Below are 27,356 nucleotides of genomic sequence, written 5' to 3' on the forward strand. Positions count from 1 at the left end.
TGCAAGCTTCCAGCCTCAGCAGATGAATCAGCCTAGCGTTTCTATTTTTGCTTTGCTCCTGAAGCTATTACTTCTTTCTAATGCCTTTGCTTTTTTTCCTTTCTTTCCTTTTTTCTTTTTTTTAAATCTAACACCATTGTTTCTGTGCAGTCCTTTGCACCGGTTTCTAAGGCAACATCGCTTTCCAGGAGATGCTGAGCGACTCCTTGCCAACGTCTCCAGCCGGCACGATCTCCAGTTAAGCATTGCTACCCATAGCAGGCAGCGATCGAACGGATCAGAACTGCCGAGGGTGGCGTGTCCGTAAGAGCCGGGACCGCCAGACGGCAGTGTGCCCATCCGCTGCCCGCGGGCTGCCACCCGCCAAGGCGCACGGGGCCCCACGAGGCCGTTGACCACTGTCTCGCGCTCTACGGGACAGCACAGTTACACCCCAAAACTCATTGACTTTAGAACGTACACACAATACATTAAAATCCTATCGACCAGCCAAAAAACGGAATTAAAAGCACTCAGGAGAGCTCCCAACTCAAAACGTTACCAGCGCTGGTTTATAGCATCAGCATTCGATGGTGGGAGCTGCAAAGAGGCAAAGCCAAGGCGACCGCGTGGCGCGTGAGCAGTAAGCGGGCAAGATAAGCAGAGAAAGAGCCGAGATTTAAAATTCAGGCGTCCTCCGAAAGGTGAACAGCGTTACTAAGGAAATGCGTTTAACTTTTTTAATCCGGCAGAACGCAAGAACGGCAGCATATTTGTTTCGTTCCCAGCTTTTCCTGAAAAGTAGAGCTTCAAAGACGAGCAGGAAGACGAGCAAACCTGGGAAGTGCTGGGCTAACCGAGGGGATGCCGGGTTCAAGTGTGAGTCTCTGAACGGGACCGTCTGGCCGGAGGAAAAGCCGGTATCGATATAACGTGCGGTACAAAGCCAATGGGAAAGAGCTCGCCATACGCAGCCAATTATAGCTGCTTTGAGCATTCCTTCAAAGAACATATATAGAGCCAGGCACTGATCCTGCCTCCCTGAAACAAGTGGAAGGCTATAAATATCCGGCACCTGGGAAGCACAGCTTGGCAGAAATGCGCTCTACGCTCATCTTTTAATTGCAAACAGAACCGGTTCTTTAACAAAACTTTCTGTTAAAACAGAATCGAAAAAACATGCGCAAGCGCAAAAATTGAGGGGATGAGCAGACAACGGCGCAGTTCTCCTGCGACTTCATAGATACGTATTTCACGTGCGTGAATTATATATAAGCGTGTGCTTCATAAGCGTGTACGGACACGAGAAGGGGCAGCTGCCGTCGTTAGGCTTTCATCTCTCCTACAGCTACCCGGGACAGTCAGCAAGCCTTAATTAACGAACGGGCTGCAATAGAACAGAAAAGCACTATTAAAATAGCCACTCGGTCTGTCATTCGGAAGCATTTGTCCGCAACTGCGCTCACGATTACGATTTCGGGTGAGAGGGCTGCAGCGATTTACGTGTCCCGTCGTGCCCACGGGTCGGGGAGCTGTTACCAGACAAAGCGCAGAATTACAGGAATTACGCGAACGAGGGGGGGCCCCGCGGAAACGCCAGCAGGATAACGCACAGCCATCGGGGAACGGAAGCAGTCGGAGAAGGGCTTGCTCCCGGTGGTAAAAGAAGAGCAAATATCGCGATGAAGCGGCGCCGGCCCAGCACCGCAGCTGCCAGGGCGCCTGCCCCCCCACACAGCCCCCCCGGGGTCACCTCGCGCCCGGTTTTAGCTTCGGCGCCAGGCAAGAAGTGGCGCAACGGCTCCGCAGCGCTGCAACGGAAGGAGCAGGAGGGGATTGAATTCAAAGCCAAAACTGAAATTAAAATTTAAAATAAAAAAGAATCACAGGAGCCGTTTTCGGGCGCAGCCTATAAAAGATGCTCACAGCTCCCGCCAGCCGGAGCAGCCCGCAGCATCGGGAAGGCGCTTACTAGCTGCGGCCAAAGAGCCGCCGGAGCATCCACGCGCCTTGCTCCGATAAAGGATCGCTGACTGCCCGCCGGGACAGAGAAATAAGGGTTTTATATATATATATAAAATATATATATATATATATAAAATATCCACATTTTATTTATATATATATATATATATATATATAAAATGTGGATATTAGATGTTGAAAAGGAGAAACTTCACAGTCCTGCCTGACACATACGGATGAAGTGTTCTGGTGATAGGTAAAATACGTTTTTTTACGAGAATAAAATAATACAGCTCCTATGCGCTCTAGTTACCGCAGTAGCAACTGGGGGTTGTTAGAGCCCCTTCGACCCGAGGGTCTCGGAGCCCCCCGACCCGCCGTCACCCTGACGGAGGGCTGCACCGCCGGCAGGGGCGAGCGCGGTCCCCGGCTCTGCGGGCCGGCGAGCGTTTGGACGGAGGTAACGGTCTCCCAGATCCCTCAACTCCTCGATTCGGGAGCGGTTAGCGACCGCGGAGCCGCCGCTCCGTGCCGGAGCCGCTGCCGGGCAGCAGCTCCCCGGCAAACCCGGCCCCCAGAGCTCTGGGAAAGCCACCGCGAGCCTACGACGTGCTGAAAGGGTAAAAGCCAAGGGATACGATCCGAGTCCTGCGCGAGCTCGGGTCAGGCGGACTTATAAACGCCAAGCGTATACCCACATACTCGCACGCTGCTCCCAGCTAGGCGCCTCTCGGCTCGGCATGCCGCGGACCTGCGCAAAGCACGCGGGAAGGGCTTTTCCTTTCCGCGTGAATCTCCTGCTGAAGTATTGCCCCTTAAATACAGCAGTTAGCAAGGGAAAATAAAGACTTCTAGCAGAAAGCGGAAAAGCTTTAAAAGGAAATTAAAAAAAAAAAAGGACGGCCTTTAGCTTTATTTTGTAGCATCATGCACTAAAGAACGTTGCTTCTGCAGGCACAAGTTCATGCAGAGTACACCACTTCCACCAAAATAGAACCACTTCAGGTTATGCAACACTCATTAAAATCACAAAACCTCTCAGAAACCTGCCCAGCATGCTAAGGCGCGCTGAGCTCTACGCTTGTTAAGTTAGCGGCTGCGTCATGCAAACTGGCAGCGTGGACCTCCGTGGAAAAAGGAACAGGAACGAACTTCCAGGCCTCATGACAAGGCAAAAACGAGAGCACCTAAGCGGGGATGGACTTCGCCAGCCCATTTCAGCAGGCTGAATTGCACAGAGAAGAGACCAATTATTTCTGAGGAAGATTTAGAATGACCAGAAGCCCATGGATATTTTTCATTTTAGTTCATCTGCGCCCATGCTATATTCTCCATTTCAAAGTCCCTATGAACCTCCATTTCATTTCCTACGGGAAAGGGGTCTTATTCCATGGACAGAGGCAGAGGAAACAGCCCAAAAGGTGACCAGTCCACCCAAGGTCTCGGCAGAGAGAGGAAGTCTTATCGCTCCAATTACCCTGTCGTTACAACTCTGCTTTAGTAAAGACTATTTCTCTACAAGTACAAGAGAGGAAACGTGTTTTATAGATAGAGCAGCTCAACGTAGCTTAAGATGGAGTCACAAACCAATTGCAGGAGGAAAAGTGGCTGGTTGCAGATAGCCTGATGTAGTATTAAAACCAAACCCCACGTGCCAGAGAAAGCACATGTCCTGCTACAGAAACGTTCGGCTCCCTGTGCTGCCCTCCAGGGGCATACAGGGCTATCTGGTGATCGAGATGACCTACCGTTGCATCTCCAACGGGTTTCGTTTTCAGTCTCTGATGACAAGAAGCTAATGCAACTGAACCCCAAAAGTGCAAGTTTACTTAAGAATTAGGTGGTACAATACGTACGTCAAATTAACTCCGAATGAACAAAACCAAAAAAACAAAAAGTCAGTTCTGGAACTTAGACCAAGCTGTCAGTTCTTCCAAGTTTGGGAATTAGCACTGTGAGACAGGCAAGCAGAACTAACAGCCTTTTAAGATCAGCCAAAAAACCAGTCATGCCACGCTCGTTTGTGCCACGTAGGATTAACAATTACGTATTCATGCTGACGCACTGACAAATAGCGAGGTCTTGCACACAAGCTGTCTGCGTTACTGCCGCTAGCTCGAATCGCAAGCACACACCTTTCTCTTGCCTCTGCCGGCTCATACCAGCGGGTTTCGGCTGCTTTGGTTTCTCTCGCTCCTGAGCGGCGGACCTGGCTGGCACAGCTGGACCACCTCGCGACTTTGTGGGTCTCATGTAGCCTTTGAGCTGTTCTTTTGCTTTAACTCTTTCTTCTTTCTTTGACTCCTTCGCAGTTTTTTCGTCAAATTCCTCCTCTTTTTCTTTCATTGCGTCTTCACGTTTCTCTGCTTCGGACTTCAAAGCTGGGACATCCTCCAGGTGAGCTTCCCCATCATGAGCAGCCGCCTCTTCTGCAAGTTGAGAATTACTTTTACTGTTATCTTTAGGACTTACTTTGGACGTTTGGGCAGCTCTCAGATTTAAATCAGCAGCCTCTGCTTCATCTGCTTTGCTGTCCAACCTGACGGGGTCCTTCAGCAAGCTTTGCTCGCCCTTCCTGCCTCCAGGCAGCTCGGTCTCTTCAGCGCTGCTCTCCGCGGATGCCCGCGCTGCAGCCGGCGGCACGGCCGCATCTGCTCTGCTCTCCACTGTCACCGGGAAGCCAGAGGAACCGCACCCGGTGTCCTCCTCACCAAAAGAGACAGTTTCTTCCGTTTTCACCGTCACATTGGCACCTACAGGAGCTGTTCTGCTTTTCGTGTCTGCCACCTTCCGCAGAAGGTCTGAGGAGGTGCAGTCAGGGTCTTGCCTTTTATCCGTGATTCTTATTTCTTTATCACCCACCTTTGCTTCAGCAGAAAGGGGAACTTCATCCTTTTTTGATTTAATGTCCTGTTTAACTGACTGATTCAAAGAAGGTTGGTTACCCATCTTCCCCTCTTCCCAGGAACCAGTCTCTCTGGTTTTATCCTCCTCTTTCATTGAAACGTCTTTTCCCGGCTCTTCATGGCCCAGATTGATCGGGTGCTCATAAAATCTCTGTTCAGGCATCTCCTTTTTATCACTAGATCCAGGCCCCCTGCTGCTGTTCTCCAATACCACTCCAGAAGAAGGGAGCACCTTACCTCCTGCATCCTTTTCCGTTTGCTTTGGGAAGCCAGAAGAAACACTGGCAGGTCCTTCAGGGCTAACTACTGCTGCCTGAGCAAAGGACTCAAAGAAGCTCCCCTTAGTATTCCAGGGCATTTGCAGGCCAAGGGGGAAATTTTTAATATTTCTGTTTTCATCTACAAAACCCATTTCTTCCACGCCATAGTGCATCTCCGATGCCATGGGAGGCTGCACTTCAGTCCTGCTCATTTTTGTCTCTAGAAAAACAGGCTGCTCAAAGGCATTTTTAGCTTTTTTACTTCTTCCATCACTGTCCCTCTTTTTAGACCTATCAGGTTCTGGGGCCAAGCTGCGATCTGCCACTGGGGAGCTGGAGTTTAGAGCGGGCTGCCCTAAAACAGGGAGTCCAGCCACGCTGCTACAGCGAGCGGAGCTTCCTGCCTTGGATCCGGCAGCTCTCCCCGCGTCACCGGTAGCAAACATCGCTCCAGCTGCGTCAGGTTCCAAGAGAAACGTCTGCTCCAAACTAGCCTCCATCTTCCTGCATTTCTCCTTATTACTTGTGTTTGACTTCTCTGGCTCCTGAGGCTTAGCAGAAGCTTGCACCTTGGCTGGATCAGCTAGGCCGCCTAGCAGGCTCGCTGCAGGAGGGAAATTATTCTCTTTGCCTTTATCAGGAGAGCGAGTTTCTGTAATGCTTCCCACCTCTTCAGCTACTGCAGGGATTTTATCTAGACCCAGCGTGACAGAGCGCTCATGAACGTTTTCAGGCTTTTTGCCTTTCACATCTCTACCCTTTCTCTTCGGCTTGTCTGTCACCGGTTCGCTGCTGGGGCTGCGCACCTTGGCTCTGTCTGTCCTGTTCTCTGGGACAGGCTCTGATGTATTAACGACGGTTTCCTTACCTTTACTAGTGGGCCAAGTTTCTTTAGTTTTGACCATTTCTGGCTTTGCTGTCTCTATTTTATGGCCTGAAAGAACTAGCTGTTTAGAGAAGCTTTTTCTATCACCCCCCCGTATTTCAGGCTTTTCCACCACCTCTTTGGTTATACCCGTCAGATCCTCCAGCGAGAGATCTCCTTCAAAATCAGACATTTTATTTTTATCAAAGGTCACTTCTTTTGTGTTTCCAGCCACCTCCTCTTTGCTTGGAAGAGGACTTGCTTCCGCCCTGCTCTCCAGGACGGCAGGCTGTCCAAAAGGATTTTTTTCATTTTTTCTTTTCCCATCACTACACCTCTTCCTAGGTTTGTCTGCGAATGTTGCATTAAAATCTGTCCTAACCGATTCACCTGCAGAAGTAAATTCAGGCTCTTTGCCTTTACTCATCACATTTGCCTCCTTTGTTTTGCTGACTGCATCAGCCACAGCGAGACCCTTTGCTTCACCCGTCCCGCTCTCCAGAGGTAACGGCTGCTCTAAAGCGCCCAACGGCGCCGCTTCCCTTTTTCCAACATTTTGTCTGGGCTCCTGAGTCACCGGTTCAACAGGACTTTGTGTTTTAGCTACCTCTGATACGTTTTCCTGCAAGCACTCAGCAGTAAGACAGCCTCTCTCTCTGCCTGTATCGCTAACACTTATTTCTTTGGGTTTGTCGATTGTGTCAGGAGAACTACTTACGTCCCTCTTACCCTCCAAAAGAAAAGGCTGCTGGAAAAAACTTCTTTCGCCTTTCTTACTTTTTCCATCACTACCTCTTTTTTTCGCCTTGTCCGCTGCTTTTGCAGTATAACTGTGTGTAATGTTTGCTGACGGATATCCTCTTGGAGCAAAAGCAGCCTCCCTGCCTTTATCAGGGAAAGTCGTTTCTTTTATTGTCTCATCTGCCTTCCCTCCACCAGCAAGTTTGCTCGCATCCTCCAAAAGAGGTAGCTGCTCAGGGAAACTCTTAATTTTTTTGACCTTCCCTTCACCACGCTTTTTTTTAGGTTTGTCCATCCCCTGTACAGTATCAGGGTCTTTTGCAGCCTGATGCTCTAATGCAGTAAATCCAGGCTCCTTGTTTTTGTCAGGGGAATCTGCCACTACAACTCTGTCAACTGCTTCAGCAGAGGGGGGATGTTTAGTTGTATCAGACTTAGCTGCCAGGAGTAACGTCTGCTCTGAAAAACTGTCAGCCTTTCTGTTTTTCAGCGGAATAACTTCCTCGGGTTTTGGTACAACTAATGGTGTAACAGACCTTTTATCAGCATCTGTTGTGGTCTTCAGTACTCCCTCCGAAGTGCTGAAGTTGACCTCTGTGCACTTATCAGGAGATACCGTTTTAGTTTTGTCAGCTGTTTTCAGCTCGTGAGGAAGCTTGTCTATTGGGGCCCTGGTCTCTAGAAGATCAGGCTGTTTCAAGGATTCATTTTCAGCCTCTTTGCTCTTTTCACTACCTCTTTTCTTTGCTTTTTCTTCCAATGACCCACTGGAAGTCTGAAGCTCAGCGGGGACAGTCTCAGCGAATGTTTCATGCTTGGGAGATGCACACTTGGCCTCCTTACCTTTATCAGAGAGGGGAACTTCTGAAGGTTTGGTCTTTAAAGAAGCTTCTACTTTGCTTAGATTGATCTCTTCTGAAAGAGATGCCTTCAGGTCTGAACGGTCTGACTCCTTATGCTCCCTCTTTTCGTTTTTATCAAGATGACTTATTTCCACAGGCTTGGTCGGCACCTTTGCTGTAACAGGTTCCCCCACCTTCGTTTTGTCTGCCTTGTCCATCTGCTCCAAGGGAACCTGTTTTATTTTGCCTTTAGATTGTAACATCAAGCTGCCATCTCTCATTTCCTCTGTTTTCACGAAGCCTCCATTTTTTGCATCCAACACAGACTCAATCTGTGTGTCAGTTTTTTGGGCCTGCTGTGTGGGTGCTGGCACTGGGAAGGCATTTTGATCATCCAAGATCAGACTTCCAGTTGTTATTTTAGCATCCTTTGGCATAGCTGAAGCTCCGTTTCCTGAGGCAATTGACTGCTCTTTGCGAGCTTCAGCAGGCAAGATGGTACGGACATCTGGTTTTTGCAGTTCAACAGCAAATGGACAACTTTTAGGAGCTTGGGAGACTGCAGTATCCTCATCCCAGAACTCCATTGTTCTTGGCTGCTGATTTCTCTTTTGTTTTGGTTTCTTTTTCTTCTTCTTCACAATGCCTGAAGAACCTTCCAAATCCCAGCTCTCCCTTGGCACATCTCTGCAGCTCTCTGCAAACTCTGACAGCGCACTGGATGGCCGCTCGGCTGCCTTTTTATGGGAAACCCTAGTGCGAGGGGATGTTCCAGCAACACATCCAAGCTCTGCTACAGAATAGGGGTCTACTTTTGGGTGAGGACTCTTCTGTTGTGGGAAGCCTATTAGACGTTCCTCTGGCACATCTGCAATAGGCACTGCTGCAGGTTTTGCTCTGCCAAACCTGCGTTCACTTGATTTGTTAGCTTGCCTTACTTGTGCAGTAGGTAGACCTGGAATACAGGAAGCCTGCTCAAATATCAAAGCAACTATTTGCCTTACAAAAAAAACAAAACAAAACAAAAAAAGAAGTGATTTTAGCTATCTAAAACAGTCCAAATAATCATAAATGCAGAACTTTCAGCGCTGCTACTACACTAACTCTAAATCCACCTCAGTGGTGCTGGGATAGAAATTTACACTTAGAACCTATTTAAAGTATTGCCGATAAATAAGTCGACGTTATTAAAGATTATTTCTGATACATGCTCTTACCCCACCAGAAAGCAATTGTTCTTGCAAGGACACATTATCCTTTTTTATAAAGCATTAAGGATCCATTTTGTCTTAGCAAGACAAGATAACAGATGCACTTTTTTTTTATATCCTTTTACTTTGGCAGCTTTCCAAAATGAGAAAATAGAAGTTCAGGGGAAAGATGAGACTAGGGAAGAGAGGACGGACGTAACGGGGGGTGGGGGTGTGACAGCGAAGTTCCCCTCAGCACCCACAAAGCAGCACAAGGCAGAACCCCCCTAACAGAAGTCATCTGCTGTACTCAGTTATATGCAGCACTAGTTGCCTTAGCTACAGGCCACTGATTTTAAAGAGAGCATCAGTCACTTGTCAGTTAGCCCTGGCCCACAAATCAGCCTCCAGTCAGACACGTAAGCAATAATAGCTCACTGGAGAGGCTGAGTTAGTGGAGCAGGAAGAAAATTACATTTTCCTTTGGTAATTACACAACTCAATTTGGAAGGAGGTCTTCACTAAGAATATTTTAATCAGAATTAATGGTCCTTTTTAATACCAAAATAAAAAACTATGCGGTAAATGGAAAAAAAAGATGTTGAGGTTTTAAGTTCTTCAGCAGAAAGATATTGAGGTTTTAAATTCTACAGCAGAAAAGATAAGCCAGTCCCAGTGATAAAATAATAGCAGCGCCCATATTCGGACTTTTAGTCCTGTGAACAAGGGGGGGGGGAAGCGTGTTTAAGAGGGCAGGAATCAGAGGCAAAGTGCAAGCAGAATCCCTGTGATGAACGCAAAGAACAGCACGGCTGCTTGGCGCAAAAGAGATTTTTGCTTGCTCAGGTGGCAATGCAGTCAGGAGGAGAAGGTGAACAGTTCCCAGGGGCTATTTCCATTCTAAAACTCGAGTATTATCTATATTCTACCTGTAGTCTCTTGCAGGGCTTTTTCTTGCTGGGGTTCTGCATGTTGGACATGGTTATGTCCAGCCTCCTCCTTTGGTTTCTCTGTAACAGTAAGATCCGCAGCAGTAACAGTTTTTTCTGGAAGGAGTTCTTTATTTTCTAGTGCCAGGGCTTCTTTTGCTTCTACTGGAGCTGAAGAGAAATATGGAAAATACAAAAAGAATGTTTCAGTTCTTACAAATACAGGTAACCAGTACTTTAGGAGCAAGCCCTTGGAAAGAGTCATCTTTTTTGTTCTGTTTTGTTTTTGTTTCAAATAGGGATGAAGTTTACAAGATTTGGTAGTCTACCATGATAAATATTATCTCCTCACAATTTATATTTTGGCTGACATGCCAAGGTAGAGGTAAAACACGAAACCAAGACTGTCTTGGCGCTTACGTACAGAGCGAGAATTTTTTTCTTCTTTATAGTCAACTGGATTCAGACCATACTAGCTTCCCACTGGAATTCAAATCCAAAATACACTCCATTGTCAGTCTGGAATCACCATCCCATATTAGTTATTATCTAATATTCAAATACACCTTAGAAGACGTCTCCTAGAAGAACTTGCACACTACAAAATTCGTAGCTACATATAACAAGTTCATAAGATATAATTATGTTGGAGATCAGTTTGATTTTTTTTTAATTTAAATAAAATTAATTATATTATAAACAAAGGCTGTGACAGACATCATAATAAATTAATGCAACTGTGGATGAGGAAGAAACAAAGACAATTTATATGATGGTAACTTCAAAAGTTAAGGCTACCACATATCTTAAACACAGCCCTGACATTTGCACATGCTCATAACCTCCTTGAAATTAAATCTTGATTGCTTTGTCCTCAATGAGGACAGGAGGAGACTGTTTGGAAGAAAGATGATTTGGGTGGTGGGGAGGAATTAGGTGATGGTGAAGTGCTGGCTCCAGTATTCTACTGCAGTTCTCACTTCTCACCTGCTGGTTCTAGAAGATGGTCTACTTTTTCTGGAAGATGCTCTGCATGGTGGCTGGGAGATGATTCAATGTCTTTGGCTTTCTCTAAGGGAAGCTCAGCACAAGCTTCTGGGACCTTCAACTCTTGTTCTGTGTTTGCAGTTGCTTCTGAAAACAAAGTGAAAAGAACAAAAGTAAGAGTTCACATAATTTTTAATTTAGATCAGATTAAGCAAGATAAAACCACTTCCTTACCTAATCCATCTCTTCCACAACAAATTAAAGGTCTTCCTCACTTTCATAACAGTGACAACCTGCTTTTGAGGATCACTTTCTGCCAACCCTCCCCTCCTGAAAGCCTAAGTGTTTTGCTAAAGCAAATCCCCCCCCCAGTGTCTGGTATTTACTTTCTCCTTCTCCCACCTATGTCTTTGAGCTACTACATTCTAGTAGGGATTTTTTTGTTGTTTTGGTTAAAACTCCTCTCCTTTGAAGTTTATTCCTATCATTAAATGAAACAGTATTAGAAGGTAACAAAGAAAAAAAATTCTTACTACACATCTTTCTGCAATCTATCAACATTCTGGGTCTCCTCAGTACTATCTGTTATATTTTGACCATTCCTCTCAAAAAGGACAGTCTCTTCTGAGACATCTACGCAGGGCAGAAAATCCCTTGTCCACCACAAGGGAAAAAAACAAGTGCCCTGCCTCCCCCATGGACTGTTATAGTCATGCCAAGGAAATGTCACAAAATTACCAAAGCCTATCAGTCTACTCGGAGACCGTCTTCAGATAAGCAGCTTTGTTCAGTCTATTGGGGAAAATAACGATACAAAAGGAAACACTACCAGGGATGCACTAAAGTGCTCCTACGGCTGTCCTCAAAACACACAGCTCTAAAGAATGCCAAGTCCTAAGAACAAGCACTAACTTATTCTAGTTCCACATTTTAGAAGTGAAAATCCTTGTGAAGCAATTCCTTTGCCTGTATCTTGACAGCAGAGCTGAGCTCCACTCAAGAAGTTTAGTGCAAGGCATATCATCATCTTAACTTCTTTAAAAAAAAGTTGTTTTGACAGCCTTACTAGGATTGCGCATCTCTGTAGCAGTCGCTACGTGCTACCGGGAGTGCTGCTGCTAGTGCTGTGCCAACTTATACCGGCCTTCGCACACCATTTACTACAGTACTCCAAGCCCGAACACAGCTTTCAGGCAGATTTGCAAACATCTGATCACCTGCTGGAGGCTTGTTGAAGGGTGACTTGTCTCGCTCCACAGTAGACTCGGATGTCATCAGCTCTTCAAATGCAGCAACCTGGCTGTCAGCTGCAGGGACAGACTTCACTTCTGGCACAGAGGCAAACCCAGCATCCACGGCAGGAAGAGCCTTGCCTTCTGCTACAGGGGCAAACCCAGAGTCCATAGCGTGAAGATGGTTGGCTTCTGCTGCAGGGGCAAACTCTGCTTCTGGGGCAAACTCCAAATCCATAGCATGGTGAGATGTAGCATCTGCTGCAGGGGCAAACTCTGCTTCTGCTGCTGGGGCAAACTCCAAATCCATAGCATGATGAGACATACCATCTGCTGCTGGGGCAAACTTCGCATCTGCTGCTGGGGCAAACGCCAAATCCATAGCATGATGAGACACACCACCTGCTGCTGGGGTAAAACCTGCATCTGCTGCTGGGGAAAACTCCAAATCCATAGTGTGATGAGACTTAGTATCTGCTGGTGGGGCAAACACTGCATCTGCTGCTGCTGGTGCAAACTCCAAATCCATACCACGGTGAGACTTAGTATCTGCTGCTGGGGCAAACCCAGCATCTGCCACTGGGGCAAACGCAGCATCAATAGCATTAGGAGGTACTGCTTCCACCGCAGGAGCAAAGCCGCTATCCAAGGCATGGAGAGGCATGGCTTCTGCTGCAGGGGCAAATCCAGCATCCACCGCTTGAGGAGGCTCGGTATCTCCTGTAAGAATGGACCCAGCTTTTTCTGCAGACATGGACACGACATCCAAGGCAGGAACACACTCAGCATCTGCTACAGAAACACACAACGCACAACACCAGCAACAAAGAAGAACATAAATACTTGACAGTGTGGTCTTATAAATGTAGAAGACAGGGCCTTCCCCCCCGTCTTGTCTTTTAGCGGCATTTACTTTTCCCCTCTTACGCCAGCGTACTCAGTTGTCACGACACACATGCCTCAGCGCACCCAAGCGCATTTCCCATTGCAGCCTCGTGTGCCTTGTCTTCTGTCCTTGGCTAGTGTTAGACCTCCACCCGCTCCTTACACACACCAGCCAGAAGACGCACTATTATTGTTTAAAGACCACCTGATGCTACAAAGCTGGCAAGAGACCACAACTATCGCATCCATCGCGAGCAGCACGTTCCAGCACGTTACACGCAGGAACGACGACGACTTTTTTCCCCTATACAGCAGAACACCAAAAAGTTGGGTGTCACCTTTATGAACACAGCTGCATATTCCAACAGCTGAAAAAGGTCCTGAAACTGCCCACAGCCATCTGCACTTTATTTTAATGAACATCGTTTGTGCTGTTCATGAGCAGGATGCTGTTTTAACTTGAGCAGAAGCAAAGGCACTCTTAACACAAAAGACATTGCCACCCAGTGAATCACCAGCTACCCTTTATTCTTTCAAATTGGCCTCATTACTTTTGTACATAATATCTACTAAAAGCTGAGCTGTTAACTTCAAAATTACATTTGTCAGCTCACAGTATAAACAAATATCTATGCATTTCAGTTACGGATGTTTTTGTAAGACCTGAACCCCTTGAAGGAGTCATTTCAGTCAGTTTTAGTCCAAAATTTCAGCTAAAGGGAAATCTTTATGAGTTATCAAAAACCAGAAGCATTACATTTCTCTCTTCTTCAGCTATTATAGTTTCAACACCCCCAAGCACTATATCTATACTCTGTGCAATGCAGCATGGTGACCTGAACATCTCAAATATAAAATTGAACAGACATTAAAAAATAAAATTGCTACTCACTATGAGTCACATCTAAAAATGTGTCCCTATCTCAAACAATGGAAAACACTGAATTCAAAATTAGATATCTAATAAACTGAAAAAATGAAAGGAAAAAATAGAAAAAGTCCCTTTTAAAATAGCACTTCAGAATCCATTTAGATAAAATGAATATTCCACTGCAAGACAACAAGAATCAATTATGCATTAACTTTTTTTTTTTTTTTAAGTGGTATCATGATCCTCCCCTAAATTAAATTTAAAGATTGTGATTTTTACAGAAGAATAAAGGTAGTAAAGAGACAGAGAATATTAATACACAAACAGTATGGCTGATCCACAGTGAATCATGGCAAATATCAGACTAAAGGATCGAGAAACTGCACAGATTGAGACCGGTGGCAAAGTGTACCGAGTCTCACGCTATATAAAAATACCTTTAAAAACGGAGAGTACTATCTATTAACAAGGATAACCATGTTTCTTGACACTTCCTAACATTTTCTAGAGCTGAAATTTTGAGAAAGTAAAGAATCGTTAAATCAGTTTCTGGACTCCGACGCAGGAGTTGAGACGTGTAATAGACCTGCTATTTCTCACCCACGCAATTCATCTACCTAGGACGAACCTCAGGCCACGATGAAGCGTGTTAATACCTTGCTGTGCTTTCCCAGAGGAGACAATCCCATGTCCTTCCACCACTGCCACTGGCTCACGAAGGGGCTAAGACCAGCAATGATCTGTAGACAAGGGCAACTTTACCTGATGCTGCACCCTGCGGTGCATCAGCAGTTTCAGCCTCTCCTGGGGATGCTATTAGCGCAGTAGGATCGAAAGCAGGAGCCACCGCTGCAGGGCTTTCCGGCAAATACGGCTTTTTTGCTTCAGTCACCGTGGAGGGCGCTGGGCGTACAAACAGAAGTTTGATTAAGCACATGGAAAGACCTTTAGCAAATAGCTTTATCCTCCGGAGTAGCCAAGATGCGAATCGCCCTCTCCAGGTGCTGCTGTCTACGGTGACCACAGCAGCAACCCTGGTGAGAAAGCTCCCCCACATTCGCATCCCAGGTAGGCAGGACAAAAACCAGAATCTGCTGATATTATCAATTTTCAGAAAATGAATTTGTGCGAGACCCAAGACAACACCTGTATTCCGAGCAAAGCAATTGCCGTAACAAAGTTGAAGAACGCTTAGTTGTGAAGCATCACAGTTCCACCCTGAGCTCTGGTTAGAGGCACCAGCTCCAGAACCAGTTCCTACCTCAGACCTGTGTTAAACTCATATCTTCCTGGCTTGTTCATCAAGATCAGGAATAACGATACCATTGTGAATCAAATATCATAACACACATGCAACTGCAACATAATTATGTCCTTAGTGAAGCTTCAAAAGATGTAATTGTTACCAGCGTTTAAAGATAATTGGACAGTGTACACAGCTTTGTAATTAGAATTTAATTTAAAATTCTGTTGATTATGCATGAGCCAAAATTATGTTTGTTGGTTCCCTCAGCAGCACTGACCCTAAAAAAGGGTAAACATGAGTGATGTGACTTATCACTGAAATCAGCAGATTTGTCTCTCAATGTGTACAAAGACTGGAAGCTCTGAGAGTAAGAAAGCTCTAGTTTTACAGAGCTCCTTTTCAAGAGTAAATCCATTCCTGTCATTTATTATTTTAGTGTCAAGGAACGCCTGAGCACACATCCCAACTGGAATTTACAGTACCTTCACTGGTACAAAAGAATACACAGAATGGAAATGCAATCTGGGATCCATAAAGCTTGTTGCTGAACAAAGCTTTTTTGCAGACCTCTACATCTGCAAACTTCACTCCCCCAAACCCATGAAAGGGCAGGTTTTCAGCGGGTTAAAGCCCAGGCTACAAGATATGTCCCCAAAAGAGCATGCCACTAATATCTGCTGATGGTTGGGCTTGGAACTGCATACAGCTGTCATGACTAGGATATATGGCTATTTTATTTGGAGAAATTTGCTATTTTGAGATATCCTGATAATACTGACAGAGTCATCATTAAACCTGTTATCCTTAATTAGAAGTAAACAGTCGATACATATTCCTCCCACCTCTTAACACACACTTGATGTTTAATTAATGCTCTAAGTAACATATCTCTAAAACACACATTTCTATGGGAAACTGATTTGAGAACCAGAAAGAATGATTGTTCTTGATCAGGTTCCAGATCACTCCGATAGTGCCTTTTGTTTCTTGAAAAGGGAGACAAGGACAGAATCTGCTTCTGGTGTTCAGAAGGTCTCCAGAAACAGCTCCTGCAGATCAAGTCAGAACTATTTTTACCTGGTGGCTCAACAAAGAAAGCGGCATCTGGTCCTTCTGCAGCATGCTGAGCTCCCATCCAGTGTTCTTCAGGCACTATGGAAAACACACACAGTTAGTCCTGCCTCTCAGACTAAGACTGCTGCATTTTTCCAGCGCATCTTTGCTCAAGGTATTGACTCCGCTGTTTTGTGACTTCATTCTCGAGTAACTAACTTATCACTGTCAGAATGGCACCAGAACTTGTTCTTATGTGATTATTATTGCTAAAAGCTTCCATCAGAGAAGAGCTGTAACCAGCACCAACCCCAGGACCCAACAGAGCAGGTTCTTTGCTCAATAGCATATTCATCTCCTATTCATCTCCATTTTCTCCTTTCAGAAAATTCACACTGATTAAAAACTGTTGTTTCCAATGGGATACTTTCTAATCTTGATTCATTTTATGTAATAACCCCTCCCCGCAACGGTTCTTTAGGACTAGTACATCAAGATTTTCCATCTGCATATCCTTTGAACCCAACTAGTAAATAGGAGAGCAGTAGCAAAACACCTGTTTCTCACCTGCTGTGTCTTGCAGATATGCTGCAGCTGAATCCAGGCCAATAAAGGCTGATGGATCTAGAACTTCTGCAGGAGAATATGGGGACCCCAGGAAAGGTTGATCAGGTACCATCATAGACGCATGTGGTGCTAATGAAATAAGAGGCCATTTGTCAGTCACCTTGCTAGCCTTAAAGACTCCTCTCCAAAATTTAAAGTCCATAACATACTTGGAAAATTAACTATTCTGTTCTGCTCACAAACAGTCTACATAAAGTTTGCAAGTAAATCTCTCAATTAGTTTACCTTCAAAAATTACATACAGTGCACAGTGTAATTAGTAACAAGGTATAAGAGAGTAAACACAGGCAAATTATTTCCCTTCTGCTTCTCAGTCTTCTCCCATGAATTCTTGTTTGATAACCTCATCAGCTGAAATAGTCCAAATGCTGAAGACCACTTTGTGGAAAAAGTGCATGCGTATTTGGTTTCTAGCCATAAAGACAAGAGCCACCTGTAACTCCAGCTTCGGTTCAACTTTTCTGGATGTCCTATCTCCCTCTATTTAAGTATACTTTAAAAAAAAAAACTTCCTGGAAGTAGCTATTCAATGTCTTTAGGCATAAAAGTATCATGTGAAGAGAATCTATAGTCTGTGCATTTATCAGCTTAAGAGTTTTCAGTACGTGACCTGAAAGTCAATAGAGAAAATACTGAAAATTGAACACCAGGGACAAACGCTGCGGAGGAACTCACCATGGATGTCCCTGGAAACTCCGACGTGGTCCGCGAACATCGGCACATGCTGCATGTCAGTAGGAAACGACAGATCGGGCAGGTTCTCTCCTCTGTGCATGCTGAAGGGGTCTGAGGGACGACAAGAACAAGGTCTGTGTTTAGTAACATGGGAGGAAGAGTGGCGCAGAGCAAGATTATTTAAAAAACAACAGAGATGAAGATACGCCTGACACCATCACTGCTCCAGAAGCAGCAACAGCAGAATGAGGGACTCTGGAGGGAAGGCTGCTTTCAAGATTATTTGTCAAGGGCAAATGCCTTCAAATTTAGACTTTATGCCCAACAGAAACATGGTTGCTCAACCTGCTTAGCAGGCAAAACTGACTAAAAGTTAGATTATGACTGCTGTATGCCCTGTCTCCTTCCCTCCATGAAGGAGCACCGATTTCTGAACTGATGGACACGTACGGCCAACCCGGGTCTGGAACAACGGCTGAACTGCACTCAGTTAACTCGGCAACACCACGACAGCCCGTACGGCAAACTGAGCCCTTCCCTGAGAGCAGTACACCAGCATACTCCGACTGCTAGGCCAGTATTACGTCTAGTACACTATTTTATATTATTTTATTATACATATAATATATATTATGGAGAATAGATAAATTTTATAGTGTATGTGTATATGTATGTGCATATACATATGTGTATGTGTACACATACATACTCTCTCTAAATAAATAAATATATATATAAATAAATAAATTAGTATATAACAGTATTATATTACATAAGACCAATTTATAAGCCAGAGCGAAAAGTAACATAGTTCTCAGTGTCTCCAGCAAATGAGCAGCCTTCGCCCCTAGTTCCAGGCCAGACATACTGGTTGGGCTGTCAGGACTTCGGGCCACGTTTGCAAGTTGTCCAGGGTCAGCTTGGGTTGGTATAACCTGTGTTAGCTTTGTTCGGCTTTTTGTCTGTGTTTTTAAACGGATATGTCTACGCCATCTCCAAAAGACAACGCTTCAGCAGGGAGAATTCAGCATGAGCAAAGCCCTTTGCAGCAAACTTGACGTTCTGCGTGCCCACCTCTCCTGGCCCCTCAGTAATCGGCGTGGTCATTCAGACCAAGCGGAGGGAGGCACCACGCCGTGTTTCACGAGTTGGGTTATTTAACCAAACCGCCGCGAGCCAGAGCAGCCGGCAGATGAGCTCGCTGAGGGCATAAACCGAGCAAAGGAAGAGCCAGCCAGGAGTTGCTCACTCTACCTCAAAACATTCAAGGACGGACACCGCAAAGGGAACGCCACACGACATTCCCCTCCGGAACGAACGCTCCTCTGGTTCACACACCCTGCCTCGGTCTGAGGATCGGCGATTGCCACCGTATCTTGCTCGCTGGTGCCAGGGGCACGTTGCACCCTTCTCTGGGCAGGGACAACCGGCCAGCAAGGGGCTTTGACCCAAGCCACCTCCTGCAGACAAGGGACCTTTCTCACGGTTGTGTCTCACGTGTTATATTATCCAGGAGTCGAGGAACGCTAAATTCCTGAAACGGCTGGCACGCACCGATTTCCAAGCATTGCATAGATTTCTTCGGGTTAAGCACAATTAAAAGGGATTCAGTTCGAATCTTTTACTCGTATTTATATCAAGCATACTACTTGAGGGGAAGACAGCAAAACCTCCCGCGTTTACTCACACTCTGGGCTCCGAAACGTTGGGATCAGGGGAGCTCCAGGAATTCCTTTACAAGTCTACCAGACTGCCTGAAACGCTAAGACAACGTCCCGCTTCAGCGTAAACTTAAGAAATTTTTAATTCCAAGCTGCTTCAAACAATATAACCATGACCAAATAACTGACTTTTCTTCGATTCAACTAAAACAATAGCGTTATGACTGGAACAGGTTAAAAAACCCGAAAGAGATGCTGACGGGCTTTCCTCTGCGTCCAGCAGTTAGATGACTGGGCAGAAATGGGAGACGCAGACTAAACTCTGTCTCTGCGACAGAGGGAGGAACGGGGGATAGAGGGAGTTATTGCCAATTTAGTAAGTTATCAGCGCTTGCATTAAACGAGCCCTGAGACAATTCTCCTCCGTGTCAAAACTTACAGCTTGGTAAGGACATTATGAAGCCAGACAAATGTCAGGAATCGGAGAATATTGTTTCCAGAAAGCCGGAGATAAGACTGACAAAACGTTTATGAAAATTAATTTCTCTTCAGCTTGCTTCCACAGACACTCGTATCCTCTGCTGTTCGTACATAGCTCGAGTTTGCCGGCGATTGTGGACTACTAAGAGCATGTTACTTTAGATCACTTAGAGCAGCATCTCCTCCTGCTCAGCGACTTACCTGCGCTTACAGCAGTGAATCACGGCACGCTTTTGGCTGAGAGCCTTACGGCACTTTTAAAGCTTGCAGCAATCAGCTAGTGTTTGAGTTATATTCACTCTATATTACAGTAACATCTTTTAAACAAGTCTTTTAATCATAGGTAGCATGTAAAATATATACAAGATTAAGGTCCTAACTGTCAGTTTTACAGCGTTGGATCCCACTGCCAGCTCCTAACTCAGTGTTTTTAATATATAACGAAGTCCACAGCAGAGCAGGCTCCGACACACTCTTTTTAACCTGCTCACAGCAATCGCAGAATATTTCGGAAACTAAACTGAGCTGGCCTTTACTGTGGTCCTGCCCGAGGAACGAGGAATTACAGCAATGCCGGCTGGGAGACTCCTAACAGAGCTGACCAGAGAATCGCTCCTGGAAAAGGAAATTATGCTACTGTTTTCCAAGGAGCGCGAATAAAAGTATGTAACAAACCCCTATACGAGCCTGCCGGTCACGTTTTTCTGCTTCTGCTGACAAGTTCTTAAAGCTTGTCTAGCCTCTCTGATCCCTCTGCTCAGCTACACGCACCTGCTAATCTCTGAAGAGCAGCTCGTGTTTGCACAGCGCCAGGAAGAGCGGTATCAAGGGACACTTCCCGACTGAAGCAGACACTGCATCTTATATGCGTACGCACGCACAAGGCACTCTAAGGGCACGAAACCTCGAGAAACGTGTTTTTATGCAATAGATAATCCCCAGACTCACTTCATTCAGGCCAAGAGAATACTGGGTAAAGCCTTAGGTATATAAATTGCTCCTAATAGGCTAGTTTGTCATCTGGCTATTGAGCACAACTGCATCATCACCCCATTCTTTCATCTAACAGAACAATGGGGGAAAAAAGCCGCATTTCTGGAAGCAGCGTTTCTTTTGTTCCATTAATCATTCCTTACCGTCGTGACAGTATACAGTTTCTTCACAGAACCTCTTTGTAAATGAGATTCAGAGAGCAAGAAAGTAATTTAGTAAGCAAGTCTACAATGCTAGGGAAAAGGAAAAAAATAAAATAAAACCCAAGTTTCATCCTGTTTCAGCTAAGATCTTTCCCAGTCCTCTTTCCCGGTACAATCTGGGCAGCACATATATTTCTCACATTCTCAAGAGCTAGCAAATATTTCCATCAGTTTTCTCAATACCGAAGACTCTTGTTGGGTGAAAAGGTATCTTTTTGCAGGTACCTACATGCAGGTTACACAAGGTTCATCTAATTCTCAAGGGAGCCAGCAGCTATACGGGACTGCTTTCTGGAACAGACGGAGCTGCATTGCAGACACAGCAATGCGACAGCTGGAACTAGCATTTCTGAGAGCCTGGGGAAGACTAGTTTTCGGCTGTAAACAATTCGGGCTAGGTCTGCACGGAAAGCTGCAGCACCTGGGAGCGGTTAAACTGCAGGAGACAACCAAAACGACCCCTGCGAGAAGGGAAAGGGAGTCAAAGGGAAATCTGTTCACCCGCACTCTAAATGCTGTAAAACCCTCAACTAGCAACTCCAATTTTAACTAGCTAGACTACGTTCCCGGAGGAGTTAGGAGCTTGAGGTGCGACGTTAACCCTCTGGTGTCAAGGTGTTACGTGTTTTTAGGCAAGTGGAGCACCACAGCTGAAAGACCATCAGCACGAGTACATGGCACGAGAACCAAGCCACCCCTAGGGACAGATGCCAGGACTTTGCCATGCTACAAAACTGTCAAACTAACTGATGCGACAGCGTTAAGATTTATTGAGTCATACCAGCCATCTCCATGGGCTTGAAGACCTGCTGCGAAGCAAAGCACAGGTCTCTGTCATCCAATGTACAGGTGTCGCTGCGATCAAAAAATTCTTCATAAGATAGGCTTTGATCCATGATTTCTCCTGGGAATACTGAAATTAAAGGGAAAAAAAGACACAGTCAAAAGTGAGGCATTAAGCTAAAACATGTACAGTTTATTACCGTATGGTATGTCATTCAAAAGGCAATAGAGCACAGGAATCGTTAGCCACGCTAGAGATCAAGAACATTTCATTTTCTCCTGTTCTAATCCAAATCCTTAAATATAAGGAACAGTAACTGGAATTCCAGCATCTTGATACACATGTAGGACCCGGAGTGGAGGATTCACACATGCCGGGGCTGCCCTGTTTCCGAGGGTTGGACAGCTCATGCCGGCAGCTCGCACACTGGGAAGCGGAGCTGCCGGGGGCGACCACGGCTTCCAAGACTTCCGGCACGGAAACGCCAACCACAGCTTGCTCAGCAGGGCCCGGAGGTGGGACGGGGAGGCAGAGCCCCGTCCCCTCCTTTCTGGGCCCTGGGTCTGACTGTGTTTACGATTGTTACCGTCACAGGCACGCAACACCCACTGCAAGTTTTTTTCTACCTCTATTTTACAGGGAAGATAAATTCCAAATCCTTTAAGTGAACGACCGCTCACCGAATACCTCCAGGGCCTTTCTTTATGCATCTCTGTTTCACGTTTAACCTAACCTTCCCCCAGTTTACAGTAAAGCCACTTCTCTAAACCTAAGCCTGACGGTTCGTATTCCAGCAAGGAAGACGTTCCTCGTGTTTTGCTGGCCCCCATCAGAAGCCATCGCACGGAGACGAGGAGCCCCGAGCGCTCGGCGCTGGCTGCGCCGCAGCGGCTCTTCCGCAGCCTTAACAGCAAGGGTAAAAAGCACCGTGATTTCAGCTTTGGGGCAAAGAAACTTCTAGGTCCCGTAGTTGTAGGACAAACAAAAATACAAGCCCTGACGTTTCCAAGCGTGACAAGCGGAGCAAGAAGGTTCAACGCAAGCCCCCGTCTCGGGGGTTTGCAGCTGGGTTTTCGGTTTTAAGGGGGTCTGAACCCACCAACTCCTATATCAATAACATCAGGCTTTCAAATTGGCTTCCAGTTTCTTCCAGAGAGAAATAATAAATACAAACGCCTTCTCTTATCCCCCAACAGAATATTCAACTCTTTTACTAGTCTCTTTATACCTTTAATACTTTTTTTTTTAACCTTTATTTAGGCTACTAACCCCACTTGCAAGATTACGCAGTATCAATTTCCTTTCCTGAGCTGTATCAAGAGATATCCCTGAAGAGACCCTTAATTCAGCACAAAACTGTGGTTACCGAAAGCAGAGACAATGTTAACACGCAGAAGGAACAAAATAATAATAATAATTATTATTATTATTATTAATACAATGCTGGTATATAAGCTGGGTGGAAAAGAACCGGATCTCAAAGCGGAAACAAGGCAAAGGACACACACGACCGCTCCGGCAGAGGTCCTTGGACCCAGGCATCCCAGAGGAGAGCGTGAGGCAGCGGAAACCTGCCTGGCTGCTCCCGCGGGACGGGAACCCCCGGGAAAGCAAGCTATGACCAACGCTGCCCGTCAGCTGCCGCCTGGGCATCGACGCACCGACACCACAGGGCAATAACTACGGGAAACAGCGTTGTGCTTTACCAGCAGTTCACGACTGCAGAAGAGTTCCTATTAATGCACTGATCTAATTTTATCTTTCACTTTTATGTGCACTTGGATGACCAGAGAATGGGAATTCGAAGTATAATTCCAGTAAATACAAGATCCTTTACTACTTTATTTCTACATAAAAAAGAAAGCAGTGAAGATCTGCTTTGAATAACCTCCATTTGTGACCATCAGTGGGGCGATTCCCCGCTCCCACCATAGCATCCCGCAGATGCTCCGAGCATCCAAAGCGCTTCGGATTTGGCAAGGGTACGCCGACTTCCTGCCAGCGGCTTTTAGCTATTATTCTGCTAAATGACTAAGTTTGACACGGTTGACTTCAGCAAGGGGGATACACAAGCTCCCCAGGCCGAGCTTTCAGGCCGCTGGGCGTTCTGCATGCGGATATTCAGGAACACCCACGCGCGCAGAAGAAAGCGGGGAAAGGGGACCCGAAGGCAATAACCCCCTCACGCACGGCAGCGACACGAGGGCAGGCAGCGCTGCTTAGCCCCAGCCTGCGGGCTGCTTCGAGGCTGACGGCTTAACCGTCTCCGTTTTATTCAGGTAGACAGCGATCGTTCAGATTTGCAAAACACTTCGAAGACGGAGCGTCATTATATACGTCAAGAGCCGTTACTGTTTACAATTATTCACGTTGCAGAACAGCGGGGGATTCGAGTAAGTTCTGCTGTAAATTCCTCCAGGCAGAAACCTGTCGTTCAATTGCCTCTAAAACGCTTGAAAAGGCAAAACGCAGGAGAGAGCAAGCGCTCGGATCCGGGTGCGGAAGAGGCCTGGGAGAAGTCAGGAAAGTTTGGCGTGAACTCCCTCAAAGATGACTTTAAGTTTCGGATCAGACCCACGTTCAGGCTCACCGGCTTCCAAGCACACCGAACTCTTGAGCGTTCAAGCCAAACCTACGTTGGTCACATCGCTGTTATGTCTTGCAAGGAAAGAGCATGAAAGCAAGTGAGGGTCACAACAGGGTCACAATCAGATCGTACACCCAACACAAATATAAATCTGATGGATCCTACACACCTGTAAAGCAGCGCTTTTAAGCATTAAACCTTGCGGACAGCCGAAAATCCAGTTGGGCCTCTTGATAACATAAACCAACACAAAGTCTAGTTTAAAGAAAAAAACCACCATAAATACCATACTTAGAAAGCCAACCTGCTCCTGAAGGTGTCAACAGCGATCGCAGGCAAGCGGCGCTTTCCGCGCGCCGACGCAAGGGCGCGAGCGTTGCAGAGGGCTGCCGGCAGCGCCGGCTCGCTGGCTTCATCCTCCACAGTCACCTCCGCCGGGTCAAAGGCTAGTCCAGGCAGGAGGGCACCTCCAGCAACAACGCTCCTGGCGGGGCACTCGCGGCAAGGAGCGCTCTTTCAGCGGAGGATTACCACGATAAAGCCTTTCCACGGCAGGAGAGCCTGATCTTTATAGGTCACTGACCACATCTGCAGCTAGAGGTTAAGGATCTTCCAAATTAGTGAGTCCATAGCCATGAGATGCCCATGCCAGCAGCAGACCAAGCAAACAGAAGAAAGAAGAGATTAAGAGCTTCACTCCTATAGCTGAGCAACCTGAAGCTAACTTGGCCAAGATGACTGTGGTGGTTCAGTATCTTAAACGGGTGCAAAGTTTGCCCTGCCGAAATCACTTAGGACCGATAGTCCGGCTGGCGTTGGCAGAACACTCCACGCCCGGCAAGGAGCTCTCGGCGCCCTCCGAGGAAAGGAGCTCCACGCCACCTCCGCAGCGCACGGTGGGCTTCTGCCTCGGAGAGCACCTCCAGCAAGCGCCGTGCGAAGGCGGAGGTTGGTTGGGGAGCACGTACCCTTGTGCCCTACGCGGCCGCGCAACTCCTACGGCAGCGCTGCGGTTTCACGTGCCGGGGTGCCGCACCGGAGCCGCTCAGCACGGAATAGCCGCAGCGAAATGCAATAACCGAACCGCACGAGACAACAGCACGAGGGGCCCCGAGCCACCGTGAGCGAGCGGTACAGACCCGCCGCAGTCAGACACGTAGCAGCTCCTAATACCCCAGATCCAAGGGGTAAACGTAGAGGGACAACTGTGGGGAAGAGCATGTAAAAAGCTATCTAAAGAAGTTCTTGCATTCCCAGGGAGGATAAGAGCTTGAGACTAAAAGAAGTTTTTCCTTTAAAAAAAATTAAATTAAATTAAAAAATAAAATAAAATGCACAAGCCCACCCACCCACATGCACAACCGCACCAAGCTGGCGGTCTTGCAAGAGAAGAATTTATCCAGGGGAAAGCAGCCAAATGTGTTAGTTTTTATTCCAGATGGAGGGGCGGGGGGAATTGCATCCTTTTGCTCAGAAAAGAACATGGGCTCCAGAAGGGCAACCGGGAAGTTTTTACAGCAGCAGACAGACTGTGATAAATGCTTAGCTTGACACTATAGGAAATTACCTGGTATTGACCAGGGCCACCAGCCTCAAACACGTCGGAGGCTGCTACACTACCACTGAGAAGTTATTGCAATTTGAGAACCAAGCTGGCTTGTCGTTTTTAAATGCAAGATTTTTATGTCCAAAAAAAAAGGTTAAAAAGGTTAAAATCGCAGCTAGTAACTCCCTGTGGCTGTGTGATTTGCAGTTACGAGCTCCAGCCTCGCTGCCCGTCTCCCACCCATGGCGAGACGCCAAAGTACCAGGGCAAAGCGAGGAAAGAGCTATAACTTGAGCTGATGTCCTTTTTTTTTTTTTTAAAAGGAAACCAATCTCTGCCCTCAGAATTAAGATCCTTTATAATATGCAGCGGTAAGAAAAAGAAAACTAGCGGGAAGGGGCTGCAGAGGCCGCAGCCGGCGGCGAAGCCCGTTCCTCAGCTCGTGCTCGCTGCGGAGACGGCGCGAAGGTGGGTTCATCGTTCGGGGTTCGGTCCCTTTACCTACGGTGCGGCAATTCGAGGGAAGAGCGAGGACGCTGTGAACCGCTCGATGTATACACCGAGTCTGAACGATTTCTTCTTCTCAGGTCTCAGCCTGGAATGAAAAACTATCACACCATAACGGAGCCCCGGCTTGGGAAAGCAGGAATATTTGACCAAATTCACCGAGGCCTCCTAGAGCGCCAGCGAGCACACGGGTACCGTCGCACAGGGAGCGGTTTTAAGTCTACTTACCCCTGTCCCTGAAGGGTTTTATCTTTTGGTGAAGAAGAAAAGAAAAGCCTGTGAACAGGGGAGGGGAAGGAAAAGCCGCAGCACCCCGCGCTTGCGTCGCGGCACACCGCCGCCGGGCTCCCGAACACAAACTGGTGACAAGCCCATCGGGGTCACTGGTGTCACGGCTGGATGAAGGCAAATCAGAGCATTACAGGGATTTAGGAAACGATTGCCTAAAATAGCAGAAGAGCGGACTCTAAACCAGGAGACCCGTCCGGTCTCGCGCCCCCGGCAGGCTCTGCGTTGCGGTCCCGCTATAACACCGACCGGCGTACGACGGTAACGGGCAATCGCTTTCAAACATTGCATTTAGGGGACAAAAAAGAGTTTCAGAAGGGCTGTTCAGTTGATGAACACGAAAAAGCAACAACAACAACGAAGGCAGTGGCCTTCCCTTAATTAAAACTAAGATCAGATAGTGAAATTGTATGGAAGAAGTTTGATACCATGGATGGAAGCTCACATTTAAAGTTGTAATAAAACAGGTTAAGCTTGCGACAAGTCTCTGTATTTATAAGTCACATTAAACTCCGTCTTAGAGCTTTAAACCAAGAACAAAAAAGCATAAAAAAACCCTAAAAGCAGTTGCATTCATGCACGCTCTAAAGATTTTTCCGCAGAGACAGGTTGCCCAGAGAGGCTGTGGAGTCTCCATCCTTGGAGGCGGCCGGACACAGCGCTGAGCAACGGCTCCAGTTTCCCAGCTTTGAGCGGGGGGGTGGGACGAGAGCCCTCCGGGGTCCCTCCTGGCCGGCCAAGCCCAGTGGGGAATTCAGCTGCTGCTCCTGGAGGAAAAGATTTCTGTCCTTGCAGAAGACAAAGGCCAAACTACCAGGACTAGTGCTCAAATCAAATCTGCCCGGGATTAGTGTAAAACCGACTCTCTTGCCATGCAAAGCAAATTGAAACCCACCATTGAGCTGGACAGGAAAAAGATGATCAGGAACATACTAAAGGTCTGCAGGAAGCTGCAGGGAATTCCAGATGGTGCTGGGAATTCAAGGAACATTGGATTGCTCTCCTTCTCCTGAGGTTCCGCGCTGTTATATGATCTAGAACGCTAAAAACCCTC

At 46.7% G+C, this 27,356-nt stretch overlaps 1 protein-coding gene across 9 annotated transcripts in view; it reads right to left on the reverse strand.

Moving 5' to 3' along the window:
* MAP4 (microtubule associated protein 4) overlaps positions 1-27,356 on the reverse strand; it is a 147,185-nt gene that overhangs the window by 38,102 nt on the left and 81,727 nt on the right. For 8 of the 9 annotated variants that reach the window (XM_067292092.1, XM_067292097.1, XM_067292096.1 and 5 more), the window contains 8 exons: positions 21,372-21,503; positions 17,254-17,364; positions 16,519-16,647; positions 15,976-16,050; positions 14,415-14,555; positions 11,882-12,688; positions 10,665-10,811; positions 9,678-9,848 (listed from right to left, as the gene is read on the reverse strand). In XM_067292092.1, coding sequence (XP_067148193.1) covers positions 9,678-9,848; positions 10,665-10,811; positions 11,882-12,688; positions 14,415-14,555; positions 15,976-16,050; positions 16,519-16,647; positions 17,254-17,364; positions 21,372-21,503 — 1,713 coding nt within the window. The remainder of the gene's footprint in view (positions 1-9,677; positions 9,849-10,664; positions 10,812-11,881; positions 12,689-14,414; positions 14,556-15,975; positions 16,051-16,518; positions 16,648-17,253; positions 17,365-21,371; positions 21,504-27,356) is intronic. The other variant, XM_067292091.1, reaches the window with a different exon arrangement.

This window comes from Apteryx mantelli, chromosome 2, assembly GCF_036417845.1.
Source record: "Apteryx mantelli isolate bAptMan1 chromosome 2, bAptMan1.hap1, whole genome shotgun sequence".
NCBI lineage: Eukaryota > Metazoa > Chordata > Aves > Apterygiformes > Apterygidae > Apteryx > Apteryx mantelli.